Raw genomic sequence first — 23,723 nt, forward strand, 5'->3', positions numbered from 1 at the left:
GCTGGTAGCCATTATTAAGCCTGCTTTCTGCTCCAAACACAGAGTACCTGCTTTTTCTCTGATAAAAGACAACCATTTTTATAATTCATCCCAATCCTACGATATTAATAATTGTTTGGATTTATATAAAGTTTTTCTTTGAAAAGGTCTTGTCTTCCACTTTAACTTATCAAAGCAGGTGGCTACCACAAAAACCTTAACTAGAAAGCTTTCTGCTTAAACTTGTCAAACAAGCTTTCAAGAGGAAAATACTATTAGCTGAAACTGCTATCTGCTTCAGCTTATTAAACTGGACATACACTACAGTTCAAAAGTTTGCGGTCACTAGTAATTTCCTTGTTTTTGAAAGAAAAGTAAAAAAAAAAGAAAAGATTTTTAAATAACATCAAATTCATCAGATATACAGTGTAGACATTGTTAATGTTGTAAATGACTATTGTAGCTGGAAACGGCATTTTTTTTATTCTGTTTGGCCCATAACTGGAAAGTACAGGGCATTCCAGAACTAATGGAATTCAACTTTAAAATGTTTCTTACCTGCACTGATTTTGCAGAAAGCTGCTTTATTGAGGAAAGTTTTGAAAACTGTGAGATGTGGTTGTTGTACGTAGCTACCTTAAGGTGAATACACTAACTGTAAGAGCGTCTGGGAAATGACAAAAATTTAAATATAAATCTTGTCCAAACACACTTGACACCAGCTTGGGAGTGTCTGCTGAATGCTGAACTCTAACCTCCATCATTGTTCCAAACATTCTCTTTGGCTCTCGCTCGCTCTCATGTTCGCTCGCTCTTTCACTACTCTTCAGTTTCTCTGCCAAGTTCTGTCTGGTTTTCCTTCAGTGAACAGAAGAACCAGTAAAGTGATATGAAAGAGAGACCTAAGCCTGTAATTGCTCAAACCTGTTTAGAGGTGTGAGGGAGGGCTGTGTTTCATTGACTGTAGGAATCCAACCCCTCCACATTCCGATTGTGTGAGAAAATCATGCGTAAATATACAGTATATCTGCTAACTTCATGTTCAAGGGTAGAAACTGGATGTGATGAATGCTTCTTCTACTTCGAACCTATTTCCACCCCTTCTCTCCACAGTGCTGAGGACCAGTCCACCCAGGCTCTGTACTCCAAACCTCCGCCAGCGGGAGAGTCCAACCATGTAGGGGGGGAGAGCAGTCCTGAGGAGGTGGAGGTGTTGCTGTCCAAACAAAAAGACCCCAAGAAGCCCTCCTTCCTCCGTTCCCTCATCAAGGCCTTTGGACCCTACTTCCTCATCGGATCTGCATTTAAACTCCTACAGGACCTCATCACCTTCGTCAACCCACAGCTCCTCAAGTAAATAGAGCACTACGCAGCATTATAAACCCTTATGAAGTCTTACCAAGTCTATATGTCAAATGCAGATGAACATGCTGAATGTGGTCTGAATAAAGATAAAGTTCTGAGAAAATAAAAAGATAAGAATATAAGCTAATTTAGTACAGCAGCAGTATTTCCTGTATCACACCCATCATAGGGGTGGGTGTTTTGTTTCCTTGTAGCTTTACAGAGTGCGCAGCTATCAAAGCCCCTTTTAACGAGTGTTAAAATACAGTGTTTTAAAAGAAAAGGAAAAGCTGCACAGTCTAGTAGCTCCGATGTAATAATCTTTTTACCAACGTGGGCTGGGTAGTAGTCTAGCGATTAAGCTGTTGGGCCAGTAACCCAGAGCTGTCTAGTTGAAATCTGTTGATGTGCCCTTGAGCAAGGCACTTAACCCTAATTGCTCCTGTAAGTCGCTCTGGATAAGAGCGTCTGCTAAATGACTCAAATGTTTAAACAAATATTCTCACTACCCCAGTGTTTCCACTGGAGAGGATTCACCTGGACAGTATTTACCTATGTGGTTTATGGAAGGACAAAATCTACCTACATTAACGATGTGTCATGGTCTCTTATTTCCAGGACAAATATTATTTGCATGTTGATTGGTCTACGTCCTTATGGTCCTCATCGGCTGTCGAGTTGTTTTATTTGTTTGCAATGTAAAGCCGATTTGCAAATGTGTTCCCTGTGTAGGCTGTCATGAAAGTGTGTGTTTGAATGATGGGAGGCTTTCTGTGAAGCATAAACCCATCTACACTACCAGCCAAAAGTTTGGGCACACATACTCATTCAAGGGTTTTTATTTATTTTTTACTATTTTCTACATTGTAGAATAATAGTGAAGACATCAAAACTATGAAATAACACATATGGAATGTAGGAACCCAAAAAGTGTTTATATTTTAGAATCTTCTAAGTAGCCACCCTTTGCCTTGATGACAGCTTTGCACACTCTTGGCATTCTCTCAACCAGCTACATGAGGTAGTCACCTGGAATGCATTTCAATTAACAGGTGTGCCTTGATAAAAGTTAATTTGTGAAATGTCTTTCCTTCTTAATGTGTTTGAGCCAATCAGTTGTGTTGTGACATGGTACGGGTGGTATACAAACTCTCCCCCCCCCCCCATCTATTTGGTAAAAGACCAAGTCCATGTTATGGCAAGAACAGCTCAAATAAGCAAAGAGAAATGACAATCCATCATTATTTTAAGACATGAAGATCAGTCAATCCGGAAACTTTCAAGAACTTAGAAAGTTTCTTCAAGTGCTGTCGCAAAAACCATCAAGCACTATGATGAAACTGGCTCTCATGAGGACCGCCACAGGAATGGAAGACCCAGAGTTACCTTTGCTGCAGAGGATTGGTTCATAAGAGTTACCAGCCTCAGAAATTGCAGCCCAAATAAATGCTTCACAGAGTTCAAGTAACAGACGCATCTCAACATCAACTGTTCAGAAGAAACTGCGTGAATCAAGCCTTCATAGTCGAATTGCTGCAAAGAAAACACTACTAAAGGACACCAATAAGAAAATACTTGCTTGGGCCAAGAAACAATGGACATTAGACCAGTGGAAATCTGTCCTTTTGGTCTGATGAGTCCAAATTTTCGATTTTTGGTTCCAACCGGCGTGTCTTTGTGACGCAGAGTAGGTGAACGGATGATATCCTTATGTGTGGTTCCCACCGTGAAACATGGAGGTGTGGGGGTGCTTTGCTGGTGACACTGTCTGTGATTTATTTAGAATTCAATGCACACTTAACCAGCATGGCTACCACCGCATTCTGCAGCGATACGGCATCCCATCTGGTTTGCGCTTAGTCCCACTATTATTTGTTTTTCAACAGGACAATGACCCAACACATCTCCAGGCCGTGTAAGGGCTATTTGACCAAGAAGTAGAGTGAGGGAGTGCTGCATCAGATGACCTGGCCTCCACAATCACCTGACCTCAACCCAATTGAGATGGTTTGGAATGAGTTGGACTGCAGAGTGAAGTGAAGGAAAAGCAGCCAACAAGTTCTCTGCATATGTGGGAACTCCTTCAAGACTATTGGAAAAGCATTCCAGGTGAAGCTGGTTGAGAGAATGCTAAGAGTGTGCAAAGCTGTCATCAAGATAAAGGGTGGCTACTTTGAAGAATATCAAATATATTTCATTTGTCTAACACTTTTTTGATTACTACATGATTCCATATGTGCTATTTGATTCGTTTTTATTTTTTAACCATTATTCTACAATTTTGAAAATAGTAAAAATAAAAACCCTTGAATGAGTAGATGTGTCCAAACTTTTGACTTGTATTTTATATATACAGTACCAGTCAAAAGTTTGGACACACCTACTCCCATCTTTTTCTCTCCTCCTGTCCCGCCCCCCCATCTTCCTCTCTCCTCCTTCCAGGTTATTGATCTCATTCACGAAGCAGAAGGGAGCTCCCACCTGGTGGGGATATGCCCTGGCCTTCCTCATGTTCTTTGCAGCCTTCCTCCAGACTCTCATTCTGCACCAACACTTCCAGTACTGCTTCGTCACTGGGATGAGGCTCCGCACCTCCATCATAGGAGCCATCTACAGGAAGGTACACACAAGCAGAAGCATGCACACACACACATATATACACACACACACACACACACTACAGTGGTGAAAATAGTATTTTTGTCTTTCTCTTCTGTCCTTTCTCTCTCCCTAGTCTCTGATTATCACTAACGCGGCCAAACGTACATCTACAGTGGGAGAGATAGTCAACCTGATGTCAGTGGACGCTCAGCGCTTCATGGATCTCACCACCTTTCTCAACATGCTGTGGTCCGCCCCACTTCAGATCATACTGGCACTATACTTCCTGTGGCAGGTGGGTGGGTTCTTTCCATGGCGGTGGGTTTATTAGTCCACCATAGCCAAAGTAGTGCACTGTATGGGGAATAGATCTAATGAGATGAGATCCAGAATGATTGTGCCTGGAGCGTATTCATTAGTGGGATTCCGTTTGCAACAGAAAATGTTTTGCAAGGGAAACCGTTTACTTCAAAACGGAAAACAATTAGCAACAAAAATGAGTTTCTAGGTCCCCCCCCCCCGTTTCATTTCATTCCGTTTGCTTCCGTTTAGTTCCTAAAGTTAACGGTAAACGTTTTTCCGACGCAAAACATTTTGTAACAGACTAAAAGTTTTGCAACTTAATCCGACTAATAATTACACCCCTGCTCTCTGTGTTGATTAGTCATATGTGGTCTTTCTGGGGTCCATCTCTGTTGTGTTGATTGATCCTGCCTTGTTTTTATTTTGATTGCTAATACCTTGCCTCTCTCTTCTAGAACCTTGGTCAGTGTCTGTGTTGATTGGTCATGCCTTATCTCTGTGTGGTAGAATCTGGGTCCGTCAGTGCTGGCTGGTGTTGCTGTGATGATCCTGCTGATCCCCTTAAATGCCGCCATCGCTGTGAAGACACGAGCCTACCAGGTATACACACCTCCCTCTGCTTATTGTTTGACATGGAGTAGAAGTCATGGTGACGATCACGATTAGAAGGATGGTGTTGATGATGGTGATTGTAATTAAGATGAAGTCTCATAGATTGAACAAACGGCTTCCCATCCAAGTGTGTCAAAGTAGAAACGTGCAACTTTTTACCACAAAAATGCTCATGATCAAACACCAAAGCACTGTAAAGATCTCCTGTGAGTTTGTACTATAGTGAGCAGGCTGCTCTTTAAACTAGTTGGCTTGTGGGTGGAAAGATGAATGAAGTGTTCTATACGTTTTTTGCGCCTCTGTACTTCAAAAACTCTGTTTGTGGTGTGTCAGTTTGCTCTGAAATGTTTGTGCTTTGTCTTTGAGCATCTATCAAAGCCTCTTTTAACGAGTGTTAAAATACAGTATTTTAAAGGAAAAGGAAAAGCCGCATACACTGTTAGATCTGACGCATTTATTTATTTATTTACCAACGTTTCGACAGCCAAGCGGTCTACATCTCTAAAGTAGCATTGTTTTGACATGGACAGAGGATATCTCCCACCTCCCCCTCCCCTCTCTCCCCCCTCCCTCCTGTTGTCTCTTAAGGTGGAGCAGATGCAGTACAAGGACGCTCGCATCAAACTGATGAACGAGATTCTGAACGGGATCAAAGTGTTGAAGCTGTACGCCTGGGAGAGCTCCTTTAAAGACAAGGTTCTGGAGATCAGACAGAAAGAGCTCAATGTGCTCCGCAAGACGGCCTACCTCGGTGCTCTGTCTACCATGGCCTGGACCAGCGCACCATTCCTAGTACGACACACACACACACACACACACACACACACACACACACACCTATATTATCCTTGTTGTATGCGCTATATCACTTTGCATGGAGGAAGGAAGGTTAACTCTGACTATTAGCCAGCTGTTTTAGATGGACAGAATACAACTGGAAGCTGCTGATCAATGAGCTGTCCAGAGGATCTATTTCCAAGCTTTTCTTTTTTTTATGTCTCCTCAGGTTGCCTTGACAACGTTTGCAGTGTATGTGACTGTGGATAAAAATAACATTTTGGACGCGGAGAAAGCCTTTGTATCTTTGTCTCTGTTCAACATCTTACGGTTCCCTCTCAATATGTTTCCCCAAGTCATCAGCAGTATCATACAGGTAGGCTCTTCTCCTCCTCTATCATTCTCTTACTCCTTCTTTTCTCTCCTTGTCTCACTCCTCTCAATTTTTTCAATCTGTCGCTCTTTCTTTTCCCCCTACTTCTCTCATTCCTCTTTCCCTCACTCCTCCTATTATTCCTTCTCTCATTCCTCCTGTGGATGCTGTGCATGCTTTTGCGTTGTGTGCCTGTGTTGACTCTGTTGCTACTCCAAGGCCAGCGTGTCCCTGAAGCGTATCCAGGACTTCCTGAGTCATGATGAGCTGGACCCAGAGTCTGTGGACCGGAATAACACTGCCACAGGTGAACATTGAACCAGCTGAAGAAGGAACCACCCCAAACTTGGCTGGGCTGGTTTCATTTCACCCCCTAGGCCCTTCTGATACCCCTTAGGTTTTCACTGACATGAAGGGGTGGTATAGAAGAAAGCTAATGGAACGGGGCCTCTGAGGCATTCTAATTGTCTATGTTTCTGCCATAGAGATCCTATTAAATTACTATTCTAATTCCTATTTCTATGGTTACTGCTGAGTCATGCTCACATGGGCCGTTACCATGGCACCACTGCCTGCCATTACTGTAGGCGGTTAGGTTTTCAATAGAAACTATGAGGGATTATGTAATCAATTTCAGTTTTGCATCGTCATTACTCTTGGCTTTTGTAATAATAACATTTTAGACTCTTAAGTTGAGGTGACTTAAGGGATTTAGATGGACGGATTCCACAGTCATTGCTTTTCCTTCTGTAACTCCCTGTGTTTTTACCAGTTTGGTAATGCTGTGTCATGGTTCCTGTTTTTGTAACTGCAATGCATTCTCCCCTTCAGATAGCTCAGTGTCTGTTGTCAATGGGAAGTTCACCTGGGCAAAACAAGATCCTCCTGCTCTACACAAGTATGTTGGCAAGTTGCATCATGTAAAGGACAATAACTATTCAAGGGAAAGAATGCACTGACTGTGTGTGTGTGTGTGTGTGTGTGTGTGTGTGTGTGTCAGTATAAATCTGATGGTGCCCCAGGGCTCACTGCTAGCGGTGGTAGGACATGTCGGCTGTGGAAAGTCTTCTCTGGTGTCAGCTCTTCTGGGAGAGATGGAGAAAATGGAGGGAGACATCTCTATACGGGTATGTCCACTGAATTCAATTAGCCTTCCCTGTGGCTCAGTTGGTAGAGCATGGTGTGTGCAATGCCAGGGTTGTGGGTTCGATTCCCACGGGGGGCCAGTACAAAAAAAAATGCTTGAAATGAAAATGAAATATATGTATTCACTACTGTAAGTCGCTCTGGATAAGAGCGTCTGCTAAATGACTAAAATGTAAAATGCTAGCTGAAGGTTGGTTGATTTGATTTTACTGGGGCATTTGCTCGATTGAGTAATTGATTAGTGGGTCAATTGCTTTATTGATTGATTGAACGATTGATAGACTGATTGTTTGGGTCCAGTTGTAGTTTTCAGCTGTACTGAGTTTTCTCCCTCCTCTCCCAGCTGTACTGAGTTTTCTCCCTCCTCTCCTTTCAGGGTTCGGTGGCCTACGTCCCGCAGCAAGCCTGGATCCAGAATGCCACTCTCAGAGACAACATCCTATTTGGCAAGGCCTACAACGAGCAGAAGTACCGCTGTTGTCTGGAGGCCTGTGCTCTGACCCAGGACCTGGAAGTACTACCTGGAGGAGACCTGACTGAGATCGGAGAGAAGGTAGGGAGATGGAATAGAATCTAACCTGGTTAGTTTTTGGGGGCTAAAGGTCATGTTAGCCCACAACTAAAGGCATCAGTTCTGGGAGCTAAGATGAGTCTTCAAGTCTCAAACAAAGCAACTTATTTTGAGATCAGTGATTTGCTTGTGTCTGTCTCCTTCTCTCTACTCTCTCTCCTCTCTCTTTCTCTACTCTCTCTCTCCTCTCTCTTTCTCTCTCTCGCCTCTTTCTTCTTTTTCTTCTTTGTCTCTCTTTCTCTCCACTCTTTCTCTCCTCTCTTTCACTTTCTCTCCTCTTTCCTTTCTCTCCTCTTTCTCTTTCTCTCCTCTTTCTCTTTCTCTCCTCTCTCTATTTCTCGTTCTCTATTTCTCTCTCTATTTCTCCTCTCTCTTTCTCCTCACTCTTTCTCCTCACTCTTTCTCCTCACTCTTTCTCCTCACTCTTTCTCCTCACTTTCTCTTCTCTCGCTCTCTCGCGCTCTCTCGCTCTCTCTCAGGGAATCAACCTATCAGGTGGTCAGAGACAGAGGGTCAGTCTGGCCAGAGCTCTGTACAACGAGGCAGACGTCTACCTGCTGGATGACCCTCTCTCTGCTGTGGATGCCCACGTGGCCAAACACATCTTCGACCACGTCATTGGCCCAGAGGGGGCGCTGCAGGGCAAAGTGAGTAGCAGAGTCACTCTGCTCTGTTCTCCATACACTACAGAAGAAGAGAGACACATTCTGAGTGATCGCAGAGAGACATTAACTGGTTAGATATCTTGTCCATTATCAACAATATTTGGTGGTATGGCACTACATGGCCATGTTAAAAAGGACACCAGTGGGAATCTCCTCATAACTGACAAGTACATGAGCTATATTCTGTCTAGTTCACATAGTAAAACCCCTTTTTTTTTTTTTTAAAGAGTCCTCACCTACAATAGAGGAAATGGTAGCTCTTATCTGTGGTTTATTGTTTTCAACCCTCTACTTGTTGGTTTAGTATCAAATGTACGAATTTATTGCGCTGATAAGAAACTCATGTACAGACTTGAGTGTGTAAATTCAGTATGTGTAATACACATCGTCTTCGGTGGGGCTTTCATGTGCAATGTGTTTGTGGTTGTTTCATTATTATAGTGAGTGTCACTTCCTATATTTGAATGTTCACTGTCCTGCTGCATATGCAACACTAAGAATACTTGAACTGACATGACAGTAAGTGATGGGGGAAAAATGAATACAGTATAGTATCACTATTATTTTTAAAGACTCCAAATATAAATTCTCTAGCTCAAGTATTTCTCCTTCTATAGTTTGTTCTCCATCTTCTTTTTAAATGGTGAGTCAACATGTTTTAAGCAGATTTATTAGAACATCGAATTGCAATAAAATCTCAGTATCGAATCGCAATAGCAATATAGAATAGTGAAACGTCTAGAATCGCAACACATAGAATAGTGAAACGTATAGAATCGCAACACATATAGAATAGTGAAACGTATAGAATCGCAACACATATCGGCACCTAAGTATCGTGATAATAAAGTATCGCGAGGTCCCTGGCAATTCCCAGCCTTAATGACAGATCCTCTTTTCTTTTCTCTCAAGACGCGGATCCTGGTGACGCACGGCATCAGCTTCCTGCCGCAGGTGGACAACATAGTGGTGATGGTGGAGGGCAGGGTGTCGGAGATGGGCTCATACCAAGAGCTGCTCAAACAGAATGGAGCGTTCGCAGAGTTCCTCAGGAACTATTCCCTGGAGGACATCATCGAGGAGGACGAGGCAACAGGTACAACTACCTGTTACTATAGCACAGGGGTATTTTAATCTTACCCTACGATGTCTGTAGCACTGCTGGTTTTCCGTTCTACTTCCACCTGGTAATTAATTGCACCCACTTAGTGTCCCTTAAAGAAAAACCGCGTACATTTTTGGTCACGTGAAATCATGTGAGAACATGTCTTTGGAATACTTCACATGTATTCAAATGTTTTCTTATGTGTAGTTGTATGTTATCATATTAACCCCCCTCCCATCTCAATGGACATTTTTACCCTGCCCCCACCCCAATGGACATGTATCATGCTGAATTGCCAACACTAGTCAGCGACCTGTCCCCGCTCCGACGGGCTTCCGTAAGCGGTCCCACGTTTAAATTGGTCTCTGATTAGAGGGGAAGAATGAAGAAAAGCAGTGAAACTGGCTTCAAGGTCCAGATTTGAATTTGAGTGCTAAAGCAGAAGGGCAGATGCTATTGATGTTAATGCCCTTGGGGTTCCACTGTTCCCCCTACACCAGTGCGTGCCAATATGTGTCCTTGAAGGCTACTGGGTGTGCAAGCTACTAGCTGATTCAGGTTTGTTAGAGTAGGGTTGGAACAAAACCCTAACTACCCAGTAGCTCTCTAGGAGGAGAGTTGGCTGTCCCTGCCCTACACCTATAGGAGTGTGTACACCTGCTACATAATTACCACGGTAACACTGACTCAACACCCACAGAGGCTTTGATTGACGATGAAGAAGACTTCCCTGACGACGCCCTTAGCAACCATACAGACATGGTGGACAACGAACCAGTGGTCAATGAGGCAAAGAGACAGTTCATAAGGTACTTATAAGTCTCTGTAACAGTTCATAAGGCTGGCAGGATTCTTCTGAGTTTTTTTGTGATAGTTGCTGGCCAAAATGCCTGATTTTGCTGCGGCAATTCTGACATTTTGCATTCCAATTTGCAATGTTTTATAAAATGTGTCAGTAGGGTCATTTAAAAAACCCAAATGCGGGTCAACGGGAGCACCTCCCCCGGACAAAAATCCCCCTCCCGCTGCACTAAGCGAATGAATTGAAGCGTACCTCTTTTGACTCGTCTAAAATGTGGTGATGCAGAAATGAGAGACCACGTGTGATTGTTATGAAAATCTAGGAATATTTGTCCAAGGAAATGTTTCTGGTTGGTCTCAGGGAATGTACAACAATTAGGAAGGGAGACTTTTAAAACGAGATTGAGTGAAGTAGCAGCAAATATGTTGAATGAGCAACTAATGAGCATGGAGAGCCTCACAAGTTAACTTATATCTTTCTGTCTAATACAGCTATTGACTGACTTTTTTAGCTCTTTATTAGAGGCACACTTTTTGTAAGTAGTTATAACTGTCCGCTGGAATTTAGCCTGAAAAGATTTGACAAATGTGATTGGTTGACGATATGACATTGGCGTCTCATCTTGCACTGCGCAGAATATCAGATCTCAACACTGACTGGAGAAGTAATCATCAGTACCACATCCTTATGGTATATATCTTGTCATAAGCATTTAAGCGCAATGTGACTGCAAAAGAGGCAGGTTGGAATGTCAATTCTTATCAAATGAATGGGAAGTCTGACTGAAATATGGGCCAAATCAACCTTTTTTTTTGTAAATTACTGGCTTTTTAATTTGTTGATAAAATGCAGGACATGATTGTTTGGTTGCGGGACAAAGGGCCAAAATGCAGGACTGTCCCGTACAATCCGGAGCATGTGCTCACCCTAGCTGACAGGGGGAAAAGTTTGAAGTGTTGTTTGATTGAACCATTTTATCTGGTAAAAATGCAGTGTTTCAAATTGCAAGCCCATCGCTTAATATGCAGGGGATTGTTTATTTAGCTAAAAGTTCTACGGTATGTTTTACCACCTCTTTAATAGATAAATGCCATATTTTATGGGGCTTTGGACTTGAGTTGCTGTCAAGCACTTTTTTCAAATGTGTGATATACACAATGATTGATTGACTGATCAATCACTTCCTCCCTCCCTGCAGGCAGATCAGCATCATCTCAGGGGACCTGGAGAACCCAAAGAGCAGGTCTGTCCGGAAGCGTCTGTGCAGCGAGAGGAAGCATGCCGAGTCTGACCCAGAGAAGAAACTACCCAAGGTGGAGAAACTCATCCAGGCAGAGACCGCTGAGACAGGCAGGGTGAGTAGAGCTATGGGCATACATAGTTTAGTAAACTTGATTGAAGATGTAGACTTCTACTCTCTCCTACCCCCAGGTGAAGTTGTTCCGGGTGTATTCCGAGAGAGTACGGCCTCTGACGTCTAACCTCTTACCACTGACCTTTAACCTCTGTCTCCTCCCTCTCCTCAGGTGAAGATTAAGGTGTTCTGGGAGTATTCCAAAGCTTTAGAGCCACTGATCTCTAACCCCTGACCTCTAACTGCCCTATCCTCCCTGTCCTCAGGTGAAGAGCAAGGTGTTCTGGGAGTATGCCAAGGCAGTAGGGCCTCTGCTGTCCCTCTTCATCTGTTTCCTGTACGGCTGCCAGAGTGCTGCCGCCATCGGAGCCAACGTCTGGCTGAGCCAGTGGACCAATGACGCAGCTCAGAACGTGACCCAGGAGAATGTCAGCATGAGGGTGGGGGTGTATGCTGCTTTGGGCATGGCACAAGGTGAGGAGACCTGCTGTTCAGTACCTTTAGGATAAGGATACCTATCCACCTTAAGATGACTGAAAGTATTCAATAATACAATTTGTCTGTGGTGTTTGGGTCATTTGTGCCAAAGAGGTTTTGTTGTTGTAGATTTTGCTGTGTATATGACAATTGTATGTTTTACTTTATTACTGTATGACGCTAACTATGAGTGGTTGGTCTTGTGTGAGGACCTTCTCCTCAACACCTCAGGTCCTTTTCCAGTAACTCTGGGAGCTTGATTTGAATGAAATTGAAAAGGATCTCTGCATTCACGAGCGCGGACACATACAGAACCCACTGCCTCCTCAACCCTCCTCTCCCCGCTCCCTCCCTCTCTTCCTCCTCCCTTCCTCTCAGGGCTCCTGGTCATGGTCTCCTCCTTCACCCTGGCCATGGGAAACATCGGAGCAGCCAGGAAGCTCCACTATGCCCTCCTGGACAACAAGTTTCACACACCCCAGTCTTTCTTTGACACCACCCCCATAGGCAGGGTCATCAACCGCTTCTCTAAGGACATCTACGTCATCGACGAGGCCCTGCCCTCTACCGTTCTCATGTTCCTCGGGACCTTCTTCTCCTCTCTCTCCACCATGATAGTCATAGTGACCAGCACCCCCATCTTCGCCGTGGTCATAGCCCCGCTGGCTTTCATATACATCTTTGTCCAGGTATTGGTTCTGTTCTGAAGAGCTAATGGTTGGTTGCTCTACTCTCTAGGGCAGGAGTTTATGGTGTCAAGTAATACTTATTTTTTTCCCCCTCCTTTTCATTTGAATTTGTGCCAAACTGGGTTGCTTACGTTCCTGAATGCAGCATGCAGCACCCTGATTGGTGGGAGCAGTTTCTGTGACCTTTGGCTTTTTTTTTCTCTGCAGCTTTTTGTGTTCCTGTTATCTGTTGAGCATTTGCTCTCCTCCCTGTCTCCTCTCCCCTAACTGTCTCTCTCTCCCTCTCAGCGGCCCTATAGCACTTCCTGCCCTGCCTGCAGCCTGTTTACCCACACACGCAGACACACACAGCAGGGTTGGTTCACCCACAGCCGGTGCTGTGTACACACAGTAGTGAAGGAGGCTTCAGTTCAGCTGATCTTGTTGTGTTTGTTTACTCTGGTCCTCTTGAGGCGATCAAGCTGAGAGCTCAGAACACTACTGTGCTTTCTTTACCACCCAACATCCTTCTCAGGGACACAGTGGAGAATGTATTGTAGCTGGAGAACATAGATTTAGACTAGAGTGGCGTAGGATGAAGTTGCCCCTAGACCTAATCTAAAGGTGAGGGTTTTAGGTTTGTTCTTACAGGAAAGATGAGAACTCTGGTGTGCTGCTGCCCTCTGGCGGTGAATGAATGGAAAGGCAAGTAGTAGTCTGATGCTACAGGTATCCATCCGCACATTAGAGAGTTTGAGGTCTTTTGTTTCTTGTCCGACTCTACAGGGTATTGGTATGCAGGGTTTCCATGCCCTGCTTTTAGTGTTTGACCCAGGAAGTGAATATTTGGGTCATTACTCTATACTGCCAAAGGCTTCTATACCAGTGGGAGGGAGAGGGAGAGAGAGAGATCCAATTAACAGTAGTGTGGTTGTCACCTGTGCCCCTCCCCCCTCTCCCAGGTGTGCTGTTGCTGGCCAACTGTCTGCTGTCCAAGGCCTACAGCATGCTGCGGGCAGCCAAACTCATGCACCTCTACATGCTCCAGGGGGTGCTGAGGGCACCCCAGGGCTTCTTCGAGAGCACCCCCACGGGGCGCGTACTAAACCGCTTCAGCAAAGACGTGGACATTATAGACTCGCACATCCCAGACAATATTGACATATGGATGCGCACTTTCTGGTACACAGTGAATGTGCTGATCGTATGCTCTGCCCTCACCCCTCTGTTCCTACTAGTCGTAGTGCCGTTAACGGTGTTCTATTGGTGGGTCCAGGTAAATAGGACACAACTCATTTAATAACTCTAATACAGTGTGTGTGTGTGTGTGTGTGTGTGTGTGGGGGGGCTGGTAGATTGCTGCTGTTGTGTGTGTGCAGTTTGCTGTGGTAGATGTGACCATCATTCTCGTTGTCTTAGTGTTATAGTGGCAGTGGGGTTTGCTTGGTGGGTAGATACAGTAGCAGACTAGCGAGTGGAGGTTTAGTCTGTCGGCTAAGGCTCCAATCTCTAGTTGTTTGGTTTGTGTGGAACGGCTGTTCTTCTAGTCCACACCACCCCAGGGTATATGGATGTGGAACCTCAACATATGGCATTAGAACCAACATTGTTGCTATTCCATTGACTTGGCTTCACTATGATCATTCGATGCACAGAACTTTGAATTTGACTGAATCAGTGCCGGCAAACAACTGAGGGTAGATGGTGAGCAGCCGTTCGGTATCTGTAGTGAATACTGTAGTGTGTGTGTGTGTGGGGGGGGGAATAGGCATTATCGTGTCATCATGGTTGCTGAATGTTCATTCCGCCGTTTTATAACTCATCCTAATCAGTTAAACTTCAAATCATCCAACATCCATTTAGCATCCATTTGTTGTGAATAACTGTTTTGGCTATCATGTTATCTACTACTAACTCACTAAGATGGTTTGGCTTATTAAGGTCCCTATGGCTTTGTAATGTGTGTGTTTTTTCTGCGTCTGGAGATTTCGCCCACAAAATTACGACACTTGATAGGAGCCACAAGGTTTCTTCAAATTGCTGGTCAATGATAGAATGTGTTGAGCGTCAATTGACAAGACTGCTCTTGATCTGATTTTCATCCGTTTGAAATGCACCATGTCCTGGCTCCAGCACCTGCAATCACCTCCTTTCCACCTTCCAATCAGTTTGATTGAGAAGGTCTAAAGAGATTACGTGATCCCGACCGAAAAATAGTTTAGTTTGTAGTATCTGCATTTGGATGTTTCGCTGAGGGCTATTGGGGCTTGTGCTTGGTCATAATTTCCTTTAACGATTGTACAGTAGCTAGCAGTTTCCAGAAGTTGGAAAACTGATATATTTCTAGAGCCCGACCGATATATCAGTTCACCGATATTATCGGCCGATATTGGCCTTTTACCGCTATATCGTTATCAGACGATAATTCAACCGTTAACCGATATTCAGTAAAAAGGATTTTTAAATCTCATGCTTTTCTGAACAAATGCGGCCATTCTCAGAACGAGGGGACATATTTGCATACATTCTTGTCACGATGTGTGAAATCAACATTTGAAGCATAGTTATTGGACAATTGCACTTTAGAATGGCAATTTATGCAAATTCAGTGAGTAAAAATGTGATCGGCAGACAGATCGGTATGTTTTGTCCCCTAATAAATCAGAATCTGACCCAAAAAACCATTGGTCGGGCTCTATATGTTTCTGTCGGGGAGACATTTGAAACTAGTTCTTTACGGTGAATGTAAGCAGGGTTCTGTGTGTTCACATGTGCCTCTGAGTCGCCTGCTAACTGGAACTGCAATGCTGTTAACTGGGTCGCCATCATCTAACATCCGCATATATTCCTTCTCCTTTTTGATTTATCTGCATTGTCTTTTATTTACCTTCTCCATGTGTCTCTCAATCACTGAAAAAAAATGGGTATTTCTTACTCACTGGGACTTTTAATCATTCTATATGTATGAGTTTGACCTTAATAATGTGTTAGTGTTTAAAAGCCAATATTATGATGGCATTTAAGCACTAATGGAAATTGAAGTGTTGATTTATGAAATGGAATCAAATATGTTTAGTACTGGATGATTTATAAATTGATTTGATAATCAAATTAAATATACCTTATTTCGTAGAATGGGCCGGGTGGAAAGAGCATCCGCAGAGTTCAAGAACTGGCATTATGATAATTAATGTAAACGCTAGCTAAATATGAATATTAAATATATCTATCACTATGAAAGGAATCTATTACTCTATTAGTCTGTCCAAAGGAACTCTGCAGATGTTTTGTGAACCCTGACCTTACTATATATAGTGTGTTACTGCAGTGTGCGCTTCCTAGTTGCTTACTGTCACAGCTTGTATCCCAGTGTTCAGTAACTATATAATGCGTTGTTCGTCTCTCTTCCCCACGGCTGTAGAGATTTTATGTGGCCACATCTCGGCAGTTAAAGCGGCTGGAGTCGGTCAGCAGGTCTCCCATATACTCCCATTTCTCTGAGACCGTCACTGGCTCAAGTATTATCAGAGCCTACGGCAGACACAATGCCTTTGTACTAATGAGTGACATGAAGGTGGATGAGAACCAAAAGAGTTACTACCCTGGTATAGTGTCCAACAGGTAGGTGGTGTCTATCTCTTACTGTACATTCACTATGGACTCTGGAGGACAGTGGCTGTGTTTCAATTGCCTTTGGGGCGGCAGGTTGCCTAGCCTTAAGATTGTTGGGTCAGTAACCGAAAGTGCGCTGGTTTGAATCCCTGAGCTGACTAGGTGGAAAATATGTTGATGTGCCCTTGAGCAAGGCACTTAACCCTAATTGCTCCTGTAAGTCTCTCTGGATAAGAGCGTCTGCTAAATGACTCCAATGTAAAATTCTTAATTTGCTTCCTTTCCTCGCTCCCTTTTTTGGCTACTGCTCTGATCTGAAGGGTCTTGGTAATAATCCCAAGGGTGCTAGGATTCTCTCTTCAAAATGACTGTTTAATTCAGTGTACAGTGTTTGTCTGTCCATTGGATTTTGAGGATTGGAACATAGCCACTGACTGGTGCTCATGTTGAAAGCATGCTCAACAGGCACACATACACGTTCCATCGCAAAGTACATAAAACATGAGTGTCCCACTTTACAATAAGTGCTCCTAATACTGTATCTAATCGATGTAGTTGCATGGTAATGTATACTGAACAAAGATATAAACGCTACATGTAACAGTTTCAACGATTTTACTGAGTTACAGTTCATAGAAGGAAATCAGTCAATTGGAATAAATTCATTAGGTCCTAATCTATGGAATTCACATGACTGGGTAGGGGCGCAGCCAATCAGAATGAGTTTTTATCCACGAAAGGGCTTTATTACAGACCAAAATATGTTTTAGTTTCATCAGCTGTCCGAGTGGCTGGTCTCAGATGATCCCGCAGGTGAAGAAGCCGGATCTGAAGGTCCTGGGCTGGTGTGGTTACACATGGTCTGCAGTTGTGAGGCTGGTTGGACACGTACTGCCAAATACTCAAAAAGACATTGGAGGCGGCTTATAGTAGAGACATGAACATTCAATTGTCTGGAAACAGCTTTAGTGGACATTCCTGCACTCAGCATGCCAATTGCACGCTCCCTCAAAACTTGAGACATCTGTGGTGTTTTGTGACAAAACTGCACATTTTAGAGTGTCTTTTTATTGTCCCAAGCACAAGGTACACCTGGCAAAGGAGAAATGCTAACTAACAGGGATGTAAACAATTTAACAGAAATAAGCTTTTTGTGCATATGGAAAATTATATTTTATTTCAGCTCATAAATATGGGACCAACACTTTTCATCAGTGGAGGATGCTGAGGGGAGGACGGCTCATAATAATGGCTGGAACGGCACGAATGGATTGGCACCAAACACATGGAAACCATGTTTGATGTATTTGATACCATTCCACTGATTCCGCTCCAGCCATTACCATGAGCCCATCCTCCCCAATTAAGGTTCCACCAACCTCCTGAGCTTTACATGTTGCGTTTCATATTTGTTTTCAGTATAGTTACATAGGCAGGTTGAGTGTAACTACTGTGTAGAAACACACTGTGCGTCAGCGATGCTCTAACTGTGTCTTGTGTGTGTGTGTGTGTAGGTGGTTAGGGGTGCGTATAGAGTTCATTGGGAACTGCATCGTACTGTTTGCTGCTCTGTTTGCTGTGATCGGGAAAGACAAGCTCAACCCTGGACTGGTGGGACTCTCTGTGTCCTACGCTCTACTGGTACAGTACAACATATCTACTGTCCGTTTAACTGTCTGCTGCAAATGGTGCCCATTGCTTGCCACTGTGATTCTGTAGTGTTAAGGACGTCACGCTGCCTGCTTGGCGACTACTGCTTCTTCCTAATTCAGCTTATACCGAGGCTCGAACCCCCCCAAAGATAGCTATTCAGCGACGCAAGTGTGGACACTTCAGACTGATGGCTTAACGGCGGGCGTGTGTTTTGTCCCATAAGCGTCTCTCATGCTACTATGTTTTCCTTGTAACAGGTGACCATGTCACTGAACTGGATGGTGAGGATGACGTCAGATCTGGAGAGCAACATCGTAGCCGTGGAGAGAGTCAAGGAGTACTCCGAGACCAAGACTGAGGTACAAAAAATACATACACACGATGCTTACTAGAATGGTACATTACATATGGAAATGAACCAGGTCTAATCGCTCATAAGTACAAGGCAAAGCGACAGTGGAAGTGTTGTTGTGGCCTGCTGTTTGTTATTTACTGACCACTTTTTTTTTCTCTCATAAATTGGCACTTGAAGTGTGTTTTATTTGCTCTTATTAGAGAAACATTGGTCATGCTGTTTTCCAGGAAAATAATCCATAAAAAATCTGGAATTTACACATTCCTTTGACTGTTTGGCTGCCAAGTCAAACTCACAATTACAACCATAAAAGACTAGTAAAAGTATAACTACATCTATAACTTGGCTATTATGTGCCATATAAGGCCTACCTTTGATGTTGGGCGGCTGGGCACTAGTATACTGTACATTTCAGACCACTTTGTTTATTACACACAACAAATATGCCACCCTCTTTACTGATCATGTGATTGAGTTTATAGTGTTACTCTATGCTACAGTATGTGCATGTGTGTTTGTTTATGAAATATGGCTGTCTTAACCTCTGCAGATGTGGACAGAATTTCAAGTGTGTATCAAGCTTATTGTTGTGTATAAATGTGTATGTTGCTAGGCCCCATGGGAGGTGGAGGACAAGAAGCCTTCGTCTGATTGGCCGTCCCAGGGAAACGTAGAGTTCAGTGACTACAGCGTGAGGTACAGAGAGGGACTGGAGCTGGTCCTTAAGAACCTCACCCTCAGTGTCAAAGGAGGAGAGAAGGTGAGCACAACTGACATATAGGCCTTGATTCTGTAGACTGATGAGGGAAAACAAGCACATTAAACATGACATACAGTACCAGTCAAAAGTTTGGACACACCTACTCGTTCAAGGGTTTTTCGTTATTTTTACTATTTTCTACATTGTAGAATATTAGTGAAGACATCAAAACTATGAAATGACACATATGGAATCATGTAGTAACCAAAAAAGTGTTAAACAAATCAAAATATATTTTTTGATTTGAGATTCTTCAAAGTAGCCCCTCTTTCCCTTGATGACAGCTTTGCACACTCTTGGCATTCTCTCAACCAGCTTCATGAGGTAGTCACCTGGAATGCATTACAATTAACAGGTGTGCCTTGTTAAAAGTCCATTTGTGTCCTTAATGCGTTTGAGCCAATCAGTTGTGTTGTGACAAGGTAGGGGTGGCATACAGAAGATGGCACTATTTGGTAAAAGACCAACTCCATATTATGGCAAGAACAGATAAAATAAGCAAAGAGAACTGACAGCCCATCAATACTTCAAGACATGACGGTCGGTCATTCTGGAAAATTTCAAGAGCTTTGAAAGTTTCTTCAAGTGCAGTTGCAAAAACCATAAAGTACTATGATGAAACTGGCTCTCAGGAAGATCGTCACAGGAAAGGAAGACCCAGAGTTACCTCTGCTGCAGATGATAAGTTGAGCCAATCAGTTGGCTCAAATGTAAAATATATTCAGATTTTTTTAACACTCTTTTGGTTCCTACATGATTCCATATTTACAATGTAGAAAATAATAAAAGAAATAAAGAAAAACCCTGGAATGAGTAGGTGTGTCCACATTTTTGACTGGTACTGCAGATGCTGCAATAAGGCTTTCATTTTAGTCACAAACGAACAGAGAAACTTGACACCACGAAAACACCTGGCAGATGTTCATTTTGGGGTGAAAAACATTGGCATATGAAGCAATCAGAACAAGTTAAATGCTTGTTTAACACACTATTTTATAGAATGTACCCCCATGAAAGAACGCTGTACTCCAGCCATCACATTTCATACACATTTTATACACAGATAAAGTTCTATTAACTTTATCAGAGCTGGCACTGATGTGTTTATCGAGCATGCAGATATCCAGAAAAAAATGATTTAACCTTTATTTATCTGGAAGCAGTATTTGAATTGAGACTGGTGAACTACGATGAACTACACTGAGTATGGGAGCGTCTCCAGCGTGCAGTTTTTTTGCAGGTTTTCATTCAAATCAAATGTATTTATAAAGCCCTTTTTACATCAGCTGATATTACAAAGTGCTTATACACAAACCCAGCCTAAAACCCCAAAGAGCAAGCAATGCAGATGTAGAAGTACAGTGGCTAGGAAAAACTCCCTAGAAAGGCAGGAAATGTTCACGTTTTATTGTCACATGCACAAGTACAGTGAAATGCTTAACTTGTCAGCTCTACCCAACATTGCAGTAATACATATCAAAATAGTGTAACAAAAAAAATACAAAATTCATATAATAAAGAAAACACAAAAAATAAGAGAGGAGGCTATATACGTGTAGGCAGGGATTATGAGAAAGTGACCGGTATCAGGATAAATAATAGTAAACAGTATGGCTGCAGCATAAGTGGTGGGTGGGTGAGTATGTGTGCAAGAGTGACAGTGTAGATATGATAGACGGATATACTGTGCAAAATAGCTGTGCGGCGATGCTCCCCATCCAACCTGACAGAGCTTGAGAGGATCTGCAGAGAAGAATGGGAGAAACTCTCCAAATACAGGTGTGCCAAGCTTGTAGCGTCATACCCAAGAAGACTCGAGGCTGTAATCACTGCCAAAGGTGCTTCAACAAAGTACTGAGTAAAGGGTCTGAATACTTATATAAATGTCATGTTTCCGTTTTTTGTGTAGATTGATGAGGGGAAAAAAACAATTTAATAAATTCTAGAATAAGGCTGTAACGTAACAAAATGTTGAAAAAGTAAAGAGGTCTGAATACTTTCTGAATGCACTGCATACATGTAAACGGGAGTAATAGTGACCAGTAGCAGGATAAATAGATACTAATGGTAATGGAAATAAATGAACAGCAGCGTAGCAGTAGTAATACATCTCATCAATAATCATTATAGCAGCAGCGTAGGTGTGAGGGGGGACAGTAGTTATTACCCATTTAACAGTTGCCTTGTGTGTGCCTTACAGATAGGTATCGTGGGTCGTACTGGGGCTGGTAAGTCCTCTATGACACTGTGCCTGTTTCGACTTCTGGAGGCGGCAGGGGGAGAGATCACCATCGACGGGGTCAAGATATCAGAGATAGGACTGCATGACCTGAGATCTAAACTCACCATTATACCACAGGTAAACACACACACAACACACACACACACCCTACACCGTCCTCACCTCCACCTTCACTACCCTCTCTCCCTCCCCAGGAGCCTGTGCTGTTCTCTGGCAGTCTTAGGATGAACCTGGACCCCTTTGAGAAGTACAGTGACGGTGAGGTATGGAAGGCTCTGGAACTATCCCACCTCAACAAGTTTGTCAGCAACCAGCCGGCTAAACTGGAGCTGGAGTGTTCAGAGGGAGGAGAGAACCTTAGGTAACCTAATCCTAACCACTTAACAACTGCATGCTTTGATACCTATTTGCATTCACACATGTTTGCACCTGTACAAGGCCTTTACCTGTATATTCAGGTGGGAATTAAACACTGAAAACATGTGGAATACCAACATGTCTTTATTAGAATTTTCTCTTAACGTATTCCTTCTCTGAATATTTCTTTTAGATTTTTATATCTTTCATATTTTACTCTTCTGAAAAATAATGTAATGCCTTTGTGTGTGTTCAGTGTGGGCCAGAGGCAGCTGGTGTGTTTAGCCAGGGCTCTTCTGAGGAAGACAAGGATCCTGATCCTGGATGAAGCTACAGCTGCCATCGACCTAGAGACCGACGACCTCATCCAGTCAACCATCAGGACACAGTTTGAGGACTGCACCGTCTTCACCATCGCTCACAGACTCAACACCATCATGGACTATACTAGGTAATGAACAATACATAACACATGCACACACACATATACTGACAGACAGACATAGAAATACATATTTTTATCTAAGATTACATGTTATTGTGTTATTCTCTCCAGAAACCTAATAAAGTTATGAAACATTCTACTAACCCCTCTTCACCTCTTTGCAGAGTGCTGGTCTTGGACAAGGGACAGATTGCTGAATTTGACACTCCTACAAACCTCTTATTCCGGAGAGGAATCTTCTATGGTATGGCTAAAGATGCAGGACTGGCACAATAGCACTTCCTCTCCTCTACACACACACAGCCCTGTACCTACATAAAACCTATAGTGCCTTGTGTCAGAACACAGAGCGCCAGTGAATGTATCCTTTTATACTCTGCAGTCCGCTGCAAAACCAGGATAATGTTACTTTTTCTAAAAAAGAAAAGACAGAAAAACTGTGTCACTGTAATTTCCACAAGTGAGTTTCAGGATGAATCCAGCTATTTTTGTACTGTATCATTTTTATTATTTAAGCTATACTTTTTATTATTAAGAGTTGTCTGATTGGGAAGTTTGCTCTGTTCAACGTGTGATTCCTTTGTGAACCAAATCTGTAAAAACTTGAATTCTGTACTACCAAAATATGAGAGACGGTAATGCCTTTATTAAAAAAAGAAAGACATTAAGACTGCCTTCTAGATGTTTTTGTGAAGCATTTAATTTATTATATACATTTATGATCATAGTACATGTTAACTACTCTGGTATAGCCTACGCTACAACCACAACATAGTTAGCAATGTAGGAGGTTAACAATATTAAGTATGTAGAACATTTAGCTGAAAGATAGGAATTAACAGGACTCATGGTGTGGATTAAGGTTTGATAAATATGGCCTGTCAACACAACAGAGCATACATACATAGAACGTATGGCCTACATCTATTCAACTATATTCTTACGTGGACCAGAGATTATTATTATGGAAGAACTGTATAAAAAAAGCAACACACCAATAAAGCACTTTTCTACAAATTAAATGTTGCTGAATGTTTTTACGAAAATCCGAATTTTATCATCATTGAAAAAGAAAAAGGCGCAAAGCTTGCGTTTTATTTATTAATTCAACAACTATTAAAAGTTTCTTAAGTAATTAGGTCATTTTAAAATCATCTGAAAACTAAGCATCTCAATAAATAACAAAGGTATGTTAAATCAGGTAATTCCAAAGTCCAGTCTTACGGGAGTATGCTTTGATTTCATCTCCCTCAGTCATTAGGTGCATTTTTTTGTCAACCTCCCTTCTAAAGAGTCCGTGTGAGCATCAGAGAAGGGAACAGAAGGCAGGTACATGTTCCTGAGAGTCATAGCTTTCAGAAATGGGGTCCTAATATGTTGTAGCTTACACCGTTCAAAAGCTAGAGCCAAATGTATATGAAGGAAAAATAATCAACATGCCACATGTGCTCTAGAAAACGCAAAACACTAAGCTACAGTATAGACAACCACCAAAGTGCTTATCATTTTGGCACTGAATTTA

At 42.7% G+C, this 23,723-nt stretch overlaps 1 protein-coding gene across 7 annotated transcripts in view; it reads left to right on the forward strand.

Moving 5' to 3' along the window:
• abcc3 (ATP-binding cassette, sub-family C (CFTR/MRP), member 3) overlaps window positions 1-22,869 on the forward strand; it is a 62,731-nt gene extending 39,862 nt beyond the window's left edge. The window contains exons 8-31 of one of the 7 annotated variants that reach the window (XM_014179584.2): window positions 1,093-1,332; window positions 3,766-3,943; window positions 4,058-4,219; window positions 4,735-4,827; window positions 5,428-5,631; window positions 5,846-5,992; window positions 6,209-6,296; window positions 6,821-6,887; window positions 6,990-7,116; window positions 7,512-7,688; window positions 8,186-8,353; window positions 9,284-9,467; window positions 10,177-10,285; window positions 11,477-11,633; window positions 11,899-12,106; window positions 12,488-12,798; window positions 16,199-16,398; window positions 17,904-18,030; window positions 18,300-18,401; window positions 19,011-19,157; window positions 21,358-21,516; window positions 21,594-21,760; window positions 22,013-22,207; window positions 22,366-22,869. In XM_014179584.2, the coding sequence (XP_014035059.1) occupies window positions 1,093-1,332; window positions 3,766-3,943; window positions 4,058-4,219; window positions 4,735-4,827; window positions 5,428-5,631; window positions 5,846-5,992; window positions 6,209-6,296; window positions 6,821-6,887; window positions 6,990-7,116; window positions 7,512-7,688; window positions 8,186-8,353; window positions 9,284-9,467; window positions 10,177-10,285; window positions 11,477-11,633; window positions 11,899-12,106; window positions 12,488-12,798; window positions 16,199-16,398; window positions 17,904-18,030; window positions 18,300-18,401; window positions 19,011-19,157; window positions 21,358-21,516; window positions 21,594-21,760; window positions 22,013-22,207; window positions 22,366-22,477 (3,829 nt within the window). In that variant the 3' untranslated portion in view covers window positions 22,478-22,869. Of the gene's footprint in view, window positions 1-1,092; window positions 1,333-3,413; window positions 3,433-3,765; window positions 3,944-4,057; window positions 4,220-4,734; window positions 4,828-5,427; window positions 5,632-5,845; window positions 5,993-6,208; window positions 6,297-6,820; window positions 6,888-6,989; window positions 7,117-7,511; window positions 7,689-8,185; window positions 8,354-9,283; window positions 9,468-10,176; window positions 10,286-11,476; window positions 11,634-11,898; window positions 12,107-12,487; window positions 12,799-13,739; window positions 14,054-16,198; window positions 16,399-17,903; window positions 18,031-18,299; window positions 18,402-19,010; window positions 19,158-21,357; window positions 21,517-21,593; window positions 21,761-22,012; window positions 22,208-22,365 lie in introns of those variants that run through there. The other 6 variants (XM_014179583.2, XM_045710385.1, XR_006762610.1 and 3 more) reach the window with 6 other exon arrangements.
• The last annotated feature ends 854 nt before the right edge of the window (window positions 22,870-23,723 follow it).

Source organism: Salmo salar, chromosome ssa28, assembly GCF_905237065.1.
Source record: "Salmo salar chromosome ssa28, Ssal_v3.1, whole genome shotgun sequence".
NCBI classification, from domain to species: domain Eukaryota; kingdom Metazoa; phylum Chordata; class Actinopteri; order Salmoniformes; family Salmonidae; genus Salmo; species Salmo salar.